Below are 15,869 nucleotides of genomic sequence, written 5' to 3'. Positions count from 1 at the left end.
ACCATCCACGTGGGTCTAGCCCAGACAATTGATCAGCTAATTGTTTAGCTAAAGTTTCCATATCAATGGAAGAGGGCAGATTATTAGAAAAGGTTTCAAATATTTCTTTTTGTAATAATTGTACACTCAGAGAGGCATTATCATGTATGTTTTGTAAATGAAACTTGATTTGTTCCCAGTTGCAGGCACTATTATTAAAATGAACAGGAGTAACACAAAATTGAGTAGAATTCCGGTCACATTTTAGCATCACCTGTTTTTGTACATCTGTTAATTGATCTCCAACCCATTCGATGGCTGTTTTCAGTTCCTGTATTTCTTTTTTAATATCCTCATCTATTTGAGACTGAGTGGCCCACATAGTATGAGCATTTTTAGTCCAATTTTGGATAAAATTATGTGTTTGAATTGAGGTTTGTAAAGTAACGCTAGTGATGACAGCTAAGTATTAGCTAGTGATGACAGCAATGGTGCAAATAGTTATTAATCCTATAATGCCAAGAATCAGTCATCCAATGAATCGTTTACATCGCTAGAGCAATTTAGTAAGCAACCGGGAAGCAAGTCCAGCCATGGGACCTTCTTCCCAGGGCCGTTGGAGATTTATTGGTAACCATAGACTACGTCGAGATCGAAGAATTAAAAGAGAATCATATCTTAAGGAAATAGAGGAGTTAAGACAAGTATATAATCTGCAATTTATGCAAGTTACAAAACGTATAGTCTTATTGAATTTAAGTTTCCTATAGCTATAACAAAAGGAAATGGAACATAGGCTTGTATAAAATATGATCGATTATAGCGAAAGAAATAATTGCTATAGCTATGATTGGTCCCTGTGGAATGTCTGGTCCAAGTCCCAAGTTCTTCGGTGTTTGCAGCAAGTTTTCAGATGTCCCATTGTTTAGGCCCAATCTGTTTATCAAAGATGATTCGAGGACGAGGTGGGGGCCATTCCATCATCAAGCTAGCCAAGAAGTCCTCTGTCATGGTAATGTTCCATTGTAGTATTAGTAACCTTCCATGTTACTTGAGTAATGTAATCATACATAGTATTGTTAATATCATCTGAGCAGTTCAATAACCACATACTATGGGTTCCCCAATTGACAATTGTATGATTAGCTATAAACATTAATTTTCCTGGTTTGGCCTGACATTTGTCCCAATGATCAGGAATATATTTAAAGTTCTTATTAGTAAACCCTTGGCATGTTGTTCTTTGTTCTTTCCCTAATTCTTTCCCTAAAGTTTCAGTAGTATAAACATGGTTCACTGACAAAGAAAGGGCAGTAAATAATCCAAGTAGTGTCCGAAAATCCTTTTCTGGAGTCAGGACGAAAGCCCAAGTTTGTCGACTAACATTTATACATAATTCTGCTGGGCCCATACATAAAGGAAGGACTTCATAACCTAGAACGATATTAATTAGTTTTTCTTTTTCTTCAGGATGAGAGGGCCCCTCCAGTTCCAAGGAGGGGGCATATGTGTTGACTCATTAGTGGATGTGATTGGTTCTATATCTGTCCATTTTACAACCTACAATAAAAAAGGGGGGTTAGGTATATAAGCCCAGTAAGTGTGATCAATCAGGTCAGCCTGAGCGGGGGAAGCAAAAGCAAGCAAAGCAAGCATAGCGAAGAAAAATATTTTTAGGATTCCGAGGCATTCCCTGTTGAGAAATCAGGTTTTCAGTTTAGTTAGTAAGGGTTTTTATCTGTCCCCAAGTAGGGAGATCATAAGGTCGATGATGTCGAGTGCCGCGTTTTTTAGAAATTTTTAACGTTGCCATGGCTTATATTGGAATTCTTTCTTCCTGGGTTTTTTGCTGTTTCATCTCTAGTCTGAATGCTGGGGACCCCCTTAGGTTGAATCTTCTGAAGAGGAAGTCATGTGAGCTCGTTGGATCCATCTGGAGAAATAGAAGTATATCCTTTCCCTGTAAGATTAGTTTCTTAGATATGGCGGGTTAGGGTTAGGGTTAGGGTTAGATATGGCGCCAAGAACAGGGACACTGGTATACGTGGCATATCGGGCGGAGTGACTCAGGGACCTATTGAGGTCGGTAAGTACTAAGGCATGGGTTAAACGGCTGGCCAGCCCCATTATTTTTCTACTTTACTTCACCATTTGTTTAAATTTCAGGGACTTCTGGCTTCACGGCAATCAATAGAGGCTTGCCTTCAAACAGTAGTTGAACATAATCCTTAGTTTCCTGATAAATGCAGTTTTGATTTAGAAATTTGGCTCCAGGTCAAAGAAAATGTTAAATGAGCAGCCAAATAAGGAAAAAATATTCCAATTGATCTCTAGCCCCTATGGGCTCTTATTAAAGCTATAATTCTGCCATTTCAAGGTACATTCTAGCCCTTCCAATAGTCAGCAACAGACAGAACACTTATTACATAAATATAAATTAAATGATTAAACTTTACAAAAGGCCCAATTAAAACAATATAAAATATCTCAAAATTTTCTTACTAGCCCTGCCCCGGCTGCTCCAAATGCTTCTCCTCTGCCAACAGTCACAAATCCAAAAGTCTCTCATTTGTTGGAACCTAATGAAAAGTTATGCTAATTTTTAAACTAGATTAGAAGCTGCTATTTCCTGTACTGTAATCGGAGAAGAAACCAAAAAACAGCTAGAAAAATTACTTGCTTATGAGAATGCAAATCAAAAATGTCAAAGAGCTATAGCTGCAATTTGTGAGACTAAGATTATTATTGATTATTTGAAAGCTTATTGCAATCTAGGATCAGAAACTCAAAAGATACAAATGCTGATTGAGGCAATGGCTACTGCCTTTAGAAAGGAAAATGAAAGATGCTTTAATTGTGGAGATAAAAATCATTTAAAAAGGGGCTGCCCTAAGAAGGCTAATAAAATACCAAAAAATTTGCCCTCACTGCCGTAGAAGAATGCACTGGGCCAAAAGTTGTAAATTTAAATTTGATATTGATGGAAAACCTATTCTGGGAAACTCCAAACAGGGGACCCCCCAGGTCCCCTACAACAAAAACCAGGGGCAAATTCTATCTTTTCCCTCAAACCCTCAACATCTAGCAGTGCTGCCGTCGATATACCAGCCCTAAATGATTTTTTCCTTTACCCTCAAGCAGTCCCTACTAGAGTGCCTACCAGACTTTTTGGACCCCTGCCCCCACAAACTTTTGGTCTTTTGCTTGGCCGATCTAGTCTGACTTCTAAAGGAATTACTGTTCACCCTGAAATAATTGATTCAGATTATAAAGGAGAGATTCAAATTCTGATGTCATCTCAGATTCTATGGCAATTCAAAAAGGGGGACAAAATTGCTCAATTACTTCTTTTACCTTACATTTCTATTAATTCCTCTAATAATGTATGGGCAGATGGGTTTGAAAGTACAGATCAAAAACAATCTTTGTGGACATCATTAGTATCTGAGTATGCCCAACCAAATATAAATATCAAAATTAATGGTAAAAGATTTTCTGGTCTCCTCGACACTGGATCTGATATTACTATTATTTCCAACCATTTATGGCCGAAATCCTGGCCTGTACAAAAGGTCTCTCACCAAATTGCAAGAATTTCTCAAATTAAAGTACAAGAAGTTTATCAAAGTGTTCAAATATACTCATGTGAGGGACCAGAAGGCCAACCTGCAACATTAAAACCTTATGTGATAAATGTACCCTTTAATCTAATAGGAAGGGACTTACTTATACAATGGCAAACTCAGATATGCATTCCACATTTTTCCTAGGGGCCACTGCTCATTTAACAAACAAAACAATTATTAATATAACTAAGAAAAATTATGAGCCTATTTGGACAAAGCAATGGCCCCTTATGAAAGAAAAATTACAAGCTACTAAAGAACTTATAAACACACAATTAAAATAGAAACATATTGAAGAATCTTGCTCTTTTTTGCAACCAGAGATCCCATCACCTATTACTGTTCCTCAAAATTGGCACATTATTATTACTGATTCACAAGATTGCTTTTTAAATATACCTTTACACCCTTTAGACCGGCAGAGATTCACTTTCGCTCTCCCTTATCCTAATCATATCGGGCCTCATAAAAGATTTCAGTAGACTATGTTACCTCAAGGTATGCTTAAAAGTCCTGCTGCTGCTGCTGCTAAGTCACTTCAGTCGTGTCCTACTCTATGCGACCCCATGGATGTCAGCCCGCCAGGCTCCCCCGTCCCTGGGATTCTCCAGGCAAGAGTACTGAAACAGGGTGCCATCGCCGTCTCCATAACAGTCCTAGTATTTGTCAGAATTTTGTAGCCAAGGCTTTACTTCCTATGTGACAACAAATTGCCTTATTTGTTATACTTAATTCTGGTTGGTTGTTCTTCTTTTTTTTTTGATGTTGACCATTTTTAAAGTTTTTATTGAATTTGTTACAGTATTGCTTCTGTTTTATGTTTTGTTTTGGCCCCAAGGCATATGGGATCTTAGCTCCCCCACTAGGCATTGAACCTGCACCTCTTGCATTGGAAGGTGAAGTCTTAACCACTGGACAACCAGGGAAGTCCCTGGTTGGATTTTCTTAACAGGTTGCTTTCATATCTGGGGTGAGGTGTGAAGGAAATAGGCTTCAAGTGAATGTCTGCTGAAAGGTGCTTGTGTGGAGAAAGGTTATGAAATTGAATGAAATGGCTAATCTTTTAATCTCTGATGTCTAGGGCCTGTTTTTAGTAAAAAAAAAAAATTTCTGGAAACATTTTGAGATGGGACGTTAGTAAGCTAAACTTCTGGTCTGAATATGACTCAGTAAGTCATCACAAAAAGTGTTTATGAGAAATGAAGGATTTCAGGGGTCAAGGATGGCCACGGCCTTATTTGCTTGGGGTGATATAGGGTTGCTAATTTGTATTTGAACCCTGAAACTGTTGTTGATTGCAGTGTTGTTAGATGGATGGGATAAATACTTAGTCTTTGTATTCAAGATCCTGCTCCTCCCAATTCTGTTTAATTATAGTGCATACCTTAGTGATCAGTAACTCTGAAGAAGCTGAACAGTTCTATGAAGACCTACAAGACGTTCTAGAACTAACATCCCAAAAAAGATGTCCTTTTCACTATAAAGGACTGGAATGCAAAAGTAGGAAGTCAAGAAACACCTGGAGTAACAGGCAGATTTGGCCTTGGAGTACAGAAGGAAGCAGGGCAAAGGCTAATAGCGTTCTGCCAAGAGAACACACTGGTTATAGCAAATCCCCTCTTACAACAACACAAGAGAAGACTCTACACATGGACATCACCAGATGGTCAACACCGAAATCAGATTGATTATATCCTTTGCAGCCAAAGATGGAGAAGCTCTATACAGTCAGCAAAAACAAGACCGGGAGCTGACTGTGGCTTGGATCATGAACTCCTTATTGCCAAATTCAGACTGAAATTGAAGAAAGCGGAGAAAGCCACTGGACCATTCAGGTATGACCTAAATCAAATCCCTTATGACTATACAGTGGAAGTGAGAAATAGATTTAAGGGACTAGATCTGATAGACAGAGTGCCTGATGAACTATGGATGGAGGTTTGTGACATTGTACAGAAGACAGGAATCAAGACTATCCCCAAGATAAAGAAATGCAAAAAAGCAAAATGGCTGTCCGAGGAGGCCTTACAAATAGCTGTGAAAAGAAGTGAAGCAAAAAGCAAAGGAAAAAAGGGAAAGGAAAGATATACCCATTTGAATGCAGAGTTCCAAAGAATAGCAAGGAGAGATAAGAAAGCCTTCCTCAGCAATCAATGCAAAGAAATAGAGGAAAACAGTAGAATGAGAAAGACTAGAGATCTCTTCAAGAAAATTAGAGATACCAAGGGAACATTTCATGCAAGATGGGCACAATAAAGGACAGAAATGGTACGGACCTAACAGAAACAGAAGATATTAAGAAGAGGTGGCAAGAATACACAGAAGAGCTGTACAAAAAAGATCTTCATGACCCAGATAATCATGATGGTGTGATCACTCACCTAGAGCCAGACATCCTGGAATGTGAAGTCAAGTGGGCCTTAGAAAGCATCACTACGAACAAAGCTAGTGGAAATGATGAAGTTCCAGTTGAGCTATTTCAAATCCTAAAAGATGATGCTGTGAAAGTGCTGCACTCAATATGCCAGCAAATTTGGAATACTCAGCAGTGGCCACAGGACTGGAAAAGGTCAGTTTTCATTCCAATCCCAAAGAAGGCAATGCCAAAGAATGCTCAAACTACCACACAATTGCACTCATCTCACACGCTAGTAAAGTAATGCTCAAAATTCTCCAAGCCAGGCTTCAGCAATACGTGAACCGTGAACTTCCAGATGTTCAAGATGGTTTTAGAAAAGGCAGAGGAACCAAAGATCAAATTGCCAACATCTGCTGGATCATCAAAAAAGCAACAGAGTTCCAGAAAAACATGTATTTCTGCTTTATTGACTATGCCAAATCCTTTGACTGTGTGGATCACAATAAACTGTGGAAAATTCTGAGGGAGATGGGAATACCAGACCACCTGACCTGCCTCTTGGGAAACCTGTATGCAGGTCAGGAAGCAACAGTTAGAACTGGACATGGAACAACAGACTGGTTCCAAATAGGAAAAGGAGTGTGTCAAGGCTGTATATTGTCACCCTGCTTATTTAACTTACATGCAGAGTACATCATGAGAAATGCTGGGCTGGAAGAAGCACAAGCTGGAATCAATATTGCTGGGAGAAATATCAATAACCTCAGATATGCAGATGACACCACCCTTATGGCAGAAAGTGAAGAAGAACTAAAGAGCCTCTTGATGAAAGTGAAAGAGGAGAGTGGGAAAGTTGGCTTAAAACTCAACATTCAGAAAACTAAGATCATGGCATCCTGTTCCATCACTTCATGGCGAATAGATGGGGAAACAGTGGACACAGTAGCTGACTTTATTTTTCTGGGCTCCATCGCTTCTCGGCCTTTTGGCTAAGATCAAGTGTATTTTTCTGGGCTCCAAAGTCACTGCAGATGGTGATTGCAGCCATGAAGTTAAAAGACGCTTACTCCTTGAAAGGACAGTTATGACCAACCTAGACAGCACATTAAAAGCAGAGACATTACTTTGCCAACAAAGGTCTGTCTGGTCAAGGCTATGGTTTTTCCAGTGGTCATGAATGGATGTCAGAGTTGGATTATAAAGAAAGCTGAGTGTCAAAGAATTGATGCTTTTGAACTGTGGTGTTTAAGAAGGATCTTGAGAGTCCCTTGGACTGCAAGGAGATCCAGCCAGTCCATCCTAAAGGAGATCAGTCCTGGGTGTTCATTGGAAGGACTGATGTTGAAGCTGAAACTCCAATACTTTGGCCACCTGATGCGAAGAGCTAACTCATTGGAAAATACCCTGATGCTGGGAAAGATTGAGGGCAGGAGAAGGGGACGACAGAGGATGAGATGGCTGGATGGCATCACTGACTTGATGGACATGGGTTTGGGTGGACTCCAGGAGTTGGTGATGGGCAGGGAGGCCTGGCGTGCTGTGGTTCATGGGGTCGCAAAGAGTCGGACACGGCTGAGCGACTGAACTGAACTGAACCTTAGTGATAGTCTCAGTAACTCACTTTATGTCATATGGAAAAATGAGCATGTTTTTCTCTTGGTTTTATACACATTGTGTTGGAATTAATTATAAATCCATCCTGACATGATCTCAATCTGTATTCACCCTCTCAGATTTTTCATTGATGTATTTAAGGAAGCAGCTTTGAAGCTACTTGTGTATCACATAGTTAGGGGTGGAAGTGGGGGAGGCAGTGACAAATACATGAGTTTAGATCATTTTTTATTAAAAGCAATTTTGTTTATTCATTCTGTATGATTTACTCGGTTTTTTCCCCAGGTGTAATTTGCACGACTATGGAATGAGAACTGTTTATTTGAAAAGCTGAAATGAACAATTCAGGTTAGGGAGTGGGGTAGAGAGGTTTGGGATACAGGATGTACTTGCCAATCAAGTCATGAATCTCAGTGATACTTGAGAAGCTAAAAATTCACATAAAAAGATGAATTAGACAAAGCTGAGGAATTGAATATTTATATTTCTACCTCTAAGAAAATGAACTCTGTGGAATGAAATTACATCATCATCATTTGGAAATCTTGTGGTTAGACATTCAATATGCAGACAAAGGTTGGATTCCTGAAGATAGTTCCTATGCTAAGGGAATTATTGGATATCAGTGTTTTTCTAGGGGCTATTTTGGCCTCTCTAAGTTTTAGTTAATAGGGAAATAAATAGTTTATCAGAGTAGGTAAACCATTTTCCCTGCTTTTTTGCATTTATTGTTTTTTCTTAGTAACTTAGGTTTTTAAAATAGTAAAAAACAGAGTTTTGAAAGTAGTTAAAAACAAAGATTTAACTGTTTGTTAAAAATTTGAATCTTAAAAAAAAATTTGAATCTTCCCCATTATTTTTTTAAAACTTCATTTTAAGGAGCAGTTTCAGGTTGAAATAAAAATTTAGAGGAAGAGACAGAAATTTTCCATATACCCCCCGCCAGTGCAGGAGACATAAGAGATGCTGGTTGGATCCCTGGGTCAGGAAGATCCCCTGGAGTAGGAAATGACTACACACTTCAGTATTCTCACCTGGAAAATCCTATGAACAGGGGAGCCTGGCAGTCTCCCAGTCCATGGGGTTGCAAAGAGTTGGACATGACCAAGCAACTGAGCTTGCACGCACACTTATTTCTTTTTAGTGATGAATAATATTCCATTTTCTGGACCTACTGAAGGACATCTTTGTTGCTTCCAAGTTTTGGTAATTATGAATAAAGCTGCTATAAAAATCCACATGCAGGTTTCTATGTGGATAGAAGTTTTCATCTCCTTTTGCTAAATACCAAGGAGTACAATTGCTAGATTGCATGAAGAGTGTGCTTAATTTTATAAAAAACTGTTAAACTGTCTTACAAAGTGCCTTCACCAGTTTGCATTCCTACCAGCAAATCTAGAGTTCTTGTTATTCCATATCCTTACCAGCATTTGGTGTGGGCAGCATTCCAAATTTTGGCCATTGTAATAAATGCATAGTGGTATCTCATTGTTTTAATTTGAATTTCTCTGATGACTGTGATATGAAGCATCTTTTCACAGTATATTTGCCATCTGAATATCTTTGGTAAGGTATCTGTTGAGGTCTTTGGTCCATTTTTTAATTGGGTTGCTTGTTTTCTTATAATTGTTAAGTTTTAAGAGTTCTATGTATATTTTGGGTGACAGTCCTTTGTCAGATGTGTCTTTTCAAATATTTTCTCCCAATCTCTGGCTTGTCTTCTAATCTTCTTGACAGTGTCTTTCACACAACAGAAGTTTTAAATTTTAATAAAGTCTAGCCTCCCAAGTATTTCTTTCATGGATTGTGCCTTTTGTATTTTATGTAAAAAGTCATTCCCATATCCAAGGTCATCTAGGCGATATTTATCTCCTGTGAGTTTTATAGTATTGTGTTTTACATTTAGGTCCATGATCCCTTTTGAGTTACATTTTGTGGAGAGTGTAGGGTTGTTCCAGCACCATTTGTTGATGAGACTATCTTTGTTCCATTGCCATTATTTATCCTATTTTTTTTTTTAATCTAATGTTTGTTCTTTGAAATACAGGAGTAGGTGAAGCAACGTAACTGGCTCTTATGTCTTATGTTAAGACTTTGAGATGCCTTTGGACAGAGAATTTCATTGAGTCAGAAGAATTACTGTGATAATTGGAATTTTTTTTCTAGTTTTCATATAATTTTGAGGGATTGTCATCTTTTCATAAAGCCTGATAAATTCATTTATATAATTCATAAAAATCTTTCTTCGTATTATGTAACTTACTCTAGATGAAAAGTGCAATAATACACTGTTACGTTTAAATTTTGTCTTTGTGTTCCCATCAGTTCCTCTTCTCCTTACCTGTAGAGTGTGAGGTCCCTGACAGAGCCCTCTGTTCTGCTAAAAATCTGTCCTCCCCCTCAACTGGCCTGGCTCCTCCAGGACTTCCTCCCTCCACACAAGCTGAATATATTGCTTTTGTTGCTAAGCTCTTATTTCTAGGGTGATGATACATTTACCTGGTAAATTCTGTCTCTGTGTAAGAAAGCTAAAGTGACTCCCTGGATTGGGTCACTCCTGTAATATAGGCTTCAGGGAGGCCTTTCTGAGAGGGTATTCCCACCCTTGTTGACTTAGTCAAAACTATGACCCTAAAAGTAGAAGTTATAAGTCAAGGATGAGGGAAATATGGGCCCTTGGCAGATCTGGGAGATAATTTTTTTAAAATAGTATTTTATGAAAAAATATGAGACAACTACTTCTCCACCACTGTATAGGGCCAGCTATGATTTTGCTCTTCATTTTGCCTTTCCTGTGTTCTGGGAAATGTGTAGGTCTACTAGGGAGCAGGGCATACACAGAGCATTCAAGCTGACAGGGAACGGAGCAGAGATTGGCATATAGAACTCAGGTGTATTTTTCTGGGTCTTTCCAGTGGTTCTTGACATCTTAGAAAAGATAACCACAAATAGAAAAGTTAGGATGAAAACAGTTATTTGAAGAACATGAGGCAATCTCATCTGATTTTTAAAAGTACCATATGCTCAAAACCAAAATGTACCCTTTGTCGCATTGTCCCAGGAGAGGAAGTGGACAAAAAGCTGACATCAGTTGTTCAAATACCTCAGGTTGATGGTCAGTGGATCTTGCGATCTACTGCAGTCGGGATGTTCCATGATGGGCCAGCTCTGGGTTTTCAGATTAAGGTTGTGACACTGTGCTGCCATCAAGGAGCTGACCTTGAGATTTCTGCTGGGTGCTGAGAGAACGTGAGCTCCGTGGTTTGTCAGAGGGAGTTCAGTTCAGTTCAGTTCAGTCGCTCAGTTGTGTCCGACTCTTTGTGACCCCATGAACCGCAGCACGCCAGGCCTCCCTGTCCACCACCAACTCCCGGAGTCCACCCAAACCCATGTCCATTGAGTCGGTGATGCCATCCAACCATCTCATCCTCTGTCGTCCCCTTCTCCTCCTGCCCTCAATCTTTCCCAGCCTCAGGGTCTTTTCCAGTGAGTCAGCTCTTCACATCAGATGGCCAAAGAGGGAGCCTGAGGGTTATATCGTCACAGCTACTTCCAGGATGAACTCAGGTCTAGTGGCCCAGCTAAAAATTTTAGACAGCAGCAGATTTGGGGTCTGAGTTAGTTAAACCAGTGGTCCCCAGCCTTTTTGGCATCGGGGACTGGTTTCATGAAAGACGGTTTTTCCACGGATGGGGCTTGGGCAGAGGAGACGGTTCAGGCCGTAACATGAACAACAGGGAGCAGCAGATGAAGCTTCACTCGCTCTCCCACTGCTCACCTGTGTGTGGCCAGATTCCTAACTGGCCGAGGGCTGGTACCAGTCCATGGCCCTGGGGTTGGGGACCCCTGACTTAGACAAGTATGCCACCTACGCCTTACCTTGGAGTGGAGAGGACCCTTGAAAATCCAGAACATTTGGTGTTGACATGTGTAAAGAATGGTGTGCTTTGGCTGTCTTTTGCCAATTTGAATATGTTCTATGTAGGACGTGTTAGTATAGCAAGCAGTTTTTGTGAAGCAATCTTATTCTATATCTTTTTTCTTCAGATTATGATTTACCTTATTGACAAGGTACTTCCCGAAAGCTATTTTGTCAACAATCTCCGGGCACTATCCGTGGATATGGCCGTCTTCCGTGACCTCTTGAGACTGAATCTCCCTGAATTATCTCAGCACCTGGATACTCTTCAGAAAACTGCAAACAAGGAGAGTGGAGGTAGTGATGATTCAATGCTATTTTACCTTTGAAAATAGTTTACTTTTCTGATACCACTGTACCTATGAGCCTAAACCTTGAATGGTGGAAATACATGTTTTCAGATATTTCAGTTGGTAGGAGCTTGGTGCAGTGAAATAGATTTCTAGAGAACAAAAACAGAACTAAGAACAAAACCCAAACAGAGGGCCAGATGTTGAATCTCTAACTGGTTATGGTTAAGAAGTCAGTCAGGAACCCAATACCTCACCAGTACAAGCTCACCAATTATGTATTGTACTCTAGGTAAAGAATGGTATCCATGCCTTGCTATTAGTTAAACTGCTCTAAGTTGGCATCAAAACTGTAAGAGTTCTTTAAAATTGAACTACAGGTACAGCTTGGCCAAGCCTGTGGTTTTGCTTCGACCACTGAAGTTATGGAGAGCAGAATATGTATTTTCATAAGGTTGTAGGAGATAAAAGCAGTCCTTTGGGCTGAGATGTTTAATGCTCCTTTATTCATTCATGTGAAGGATATCTAGACTTACTTGAGATGAATGGACCAGTTCTTACTGGAGAAGGGCTCTCTTGGCCTCCAGGTATAATCTGAGCCCTGAAGGAAGGGACTGGGTTGATTAAGGTGGCAATGGAGATGTTTCTGCAAGTAGCTGAGTCTCCACCATCTAGTTGGAGACCAGCTTCCCAAGTACCCGAGCTCGTAGCTATCATCATACCCACTGCTTGCACTTTGCTTGCACCAAAAATACAATAAGTTTGCTATGTTTTCTTTAAATGGTTGTCAGTTCCTGACCCATGAATTTAAATCTGGGAAAATCTGAAAGGGTTTTGAGGATCTCATCTATGATTAAAATACACTGGAAATTATAGTGACACCCAGGTGTCTCTAAGCATTTTCTTCCAAGTAGTTGGAGTAATCTTATTTAATTTGGCTGTGTAGTATACTTGTGCACCAGTGAGGATTTCATAAAGCTTCCAGCAAGACCAGATTGGCCTGTTCCAGAGTCAGATACACTTCACTGGGCTCCACATTTGCCCAAATGCCTTGGTGACCTTAGATTCTAGCCTGTGAACAAAGATCCTCCTTTGTTTGTAGGTAAGAAGGAAGGAAATGGATACAGGAGGACAGATCTTGTTTTGCTTGTACTTGGGTAAATGTACCTTCTGACTGTAATTTGGAAAAAGGATTAGTCTAGCATCTAAATTTTTATATTTCACTAAAATACATGCTTATGCAGTCATAATGGGGAGTGTGAGAGGACTCTGTTGTTTTAGTGAATTCGGAAACTTCAAAGTAAGGTGGATCCCAGATCTTTAAAACTGAATGTAGTTTAGTTAAAAATATTTTAAAATGCTACTTTGCTTAATCTCCAAGTATTTGGGGATTTTCCAGCTTTCTTTCTGTTATTGATTTCTGGTTTAATTCCATTGTGGTCTGAGGACTATGGATAAATTAACAAGTAAACAAGTAATTGCTTATAAGCAATTTTATTTTTATCAGCAGCATTTGAATAAAAGTAGGCTTTAGGAGGTTTTGGAAATCAGCTTTCACTTTTGAGAGGTTAAAATCCTTTCTTTTTACCTTGTTTTCGATAAGAAGAACATCCTCCTTGATTTTCTGTGCCCCATGGTAGGTAGACCCAAGTTAAATTTTAGGTTAAGATTTCTGAAATGTCACAAAGAATTTGTGAAGGTCATAGTATTGCGATTTTTATTAAACGCACCTATGTTCTCCCTCTACCCCCACCCAAATAAGGAGAGAACAAGAATTTAGAGAGATTTAAAAATCAGCCAGGAAATAGATCATAACATATTAGGTTGGCCAAAAAAAGTTCTTTTGGTTTTTCCTGTAAGATGGTATGGGAAAACCCGAAGGAACTTTTTGGCCAAGCCAATATTTGCGTGGACATGAGAGATTGAAAGAGGGTATTTTCGTATCTTGCACATGATCAATTCTGCAGAAATTAGAGTGTTTGTTTTATTGCAGGTGGATATGAGCCCCCACTGACAAATGTCTTCACGATGCAGTGGTTTCTGACTCTCTTCGCTACGTGTCTCCCTAACCACACAGTTTTAAAGATTTGGGATTCAGTTTTCTTTGAAGGTTCGGAAATCATCCTACGGGTGTCGCTGGCTATCTGGGCAAAGTTGGGAGAGTAAGTAATTTCCCCTTCCCATTCTGTACTGTGGTGTGAGAGCCTTAGAGCACTTTTGTTCTCCAATGTGTATAGCCATCAATATTGAAGTGTGATGAAAACAGAAAGTGGTGGACGCTGTGCAATCGCTTCCCTTCTGAACTCTCTGTCGGCTCATCAGTGAATGTTGGGTCAAGTGGAAGCTGTTTTAGAGAAGGAGGCGGGCTGTTCCAGGCCTGGAGTTCTCCTCCCCCTCAGTGCTGGCGTCCTGGCAACCACGCTGTTGGCATCTTTCCTAACCCTGGTTGGGGAGAGGGAGAGGGGCTTAGGTGGGAGAGGAACGGAAAGATCTGGAGACAACTGTGTGGGTTTGTTGGTTAAGACTGCAATTTGACTTATGTTTGAGTCCTTATAATTATTTTGTTGTTGTTCAGTCGCTTAGTCGTGTCTGACTCTGTGACCCCGTGGACTGCAGCACACCAGGCTTCCCTGTCCTTCACTATCTCCTGGAGTTTGCTCAGACTCATGTCCATTGAGTCAGTGATGCCATCCAACCATCTCATCCTCTGCTGCCCCCTTCTCCTCCGGCCCTCAATTTTCCCAGCATCAGGGTCTTTTCCAAAGTATTGGCTCTTCACATCCAAAAGTATTGGAGCTTCAACTTCAGCATCAGTCCTTCCAGTAAATATTCAGGGTTGGTATTTTGTGGAATGTGATAAAATTAAATGAGATAATATGTATAAAGGTATCTAGCATGGTGCCTGGTACCTAGTCAATAGTAGAACACATGGAACCTCTTTTCTTTCATCAAGAGTTAATTCCATTTGAAGTCTATTATCACCAAACAGATTTCACTTACATTCTTGTCTAGTATCAGGGCTGAAAACCCTAGGGTATTTTCACCCATCTCTAATGTATTATGACTATTACATTAAATATCCGCCTTTTGGGTAATGGAAGAGACATCAGGATGAAATTGTTACAGTTAACTGAAGATGCAGAAAAGTTTTTAATGTTTCTTTCCTAGAGCTATTTTTAAATGACTTGAGTGGGTACCCATGGACAACAGGTCAGAGAACTTATAAATCATTTCCAGTGTCTTGTTTCAGAAACCTCTTAAGTAGCCTTTTTATTGATGGGAAGCTGTTTCCTGAGAGACTTGCAGCATTTTTTAATTTTGTAAGAAAAATCCACCACATAACAATTCAGGGATGAAAAAAAAATCGTTGTGTGGAAGTGTTTTTAAATATCACGTAGCAATCTCCTCTGCCTTTGTTTCACTATAGATAGCTTTTCAGTGAGGCAAATAAATTCACCTGTGGGGGATTTGTTGTGACATTTACATACCTGTTTACTGTCTTCCGATGTCAGCCTTTTTCTGCACTCGTGTATTTCCAACCTACTACCTCGTAAACTGTTTGAGCATTGGTAGTTTATTAGCAGTATCACCCTCTGACCATCGTGATAGTTACTGAGTAATTAGCTTGTAGGATTAAAATACTACAGCACTTTACTCTATGCTGGGTTGATTCTAGTCCCCTTTTTATTAGTTCTTGATTATGGGGCAGGAGGAAAAGAGGTGGTTCTTGTTTTATTCCTATCTAATCTATCCAGTAGATTAGATAGAATCTATCCATTCTGTAGGATCAGAATTTATTAATATGGTCATCCCAGGGATGTCACACTGTTGAAATATTAATAGCTACACTTAATGTCCAATATTCACAGAGTGCTTTCAATGGACAGGCATGATTCTAAGCACTGTAGATATAAAATTAACTCATTTAATCTCACTGTCATCCTAGGAGGTAGGTTCTGTTATCATCCCCATTTTATAGATGTCATCGCTGAGGCACAGAGAAGTTAAGGAAATTGCCCCATGTCACCTAGTTAGTTAAGTGGAAAGACCTGATTTTGATTGTGGGTACCTTGGCTCTATTA

General features: G+C 39.6%; 1 protein-coding gene across 3 annotated transcripts in view; it reads left to right on the top strand.

Annotated features, from left to right (window-relative positions):
- The window catches only part of TBC1D30 (TBC1 domain family member 30), a 104,375-nt gene that overhangs the window by 64,365 nt on the left and 24,141 nt on the right, over positions 1 to 15,869 (top strand). For all 3 annotated transcript variants that reach the window (XM_061130766.1, XM_061130757.1, XM_061130776.1), the window contains 2 exons: positions 11,626 to 11,794; positions 13,781 to 13,949. In XM_061130766.1, coding sequence (XP_060986749.1) covers positions 11,626 to 11,794; positions 13,781 to 13,949 — 338 coding nt within the window. The remainder of the gene's footprint in view (positions 1 to 11,625; positions 11,795 to 13,780; positions 13,950 to 15,869) is intronic.

The sequence above is a fragment of the Dama dama genome, chromosome 3 (genome assembly GCF_033118175.1).
Source record: "Dama dama isolate Ldn47 chromosome 3, ASM3311817v1, whole genome shotgun sequence".
NCBI lineage: Eukaryota > Metazoa > Chordata > Mammalia > Artiodactyla > Cervidae > Dama > Dama dama.
Note: the sequence above shows the minus strand (reverse complement) of the source record. Positions and strands in the feature narration are given on the sequence as shown.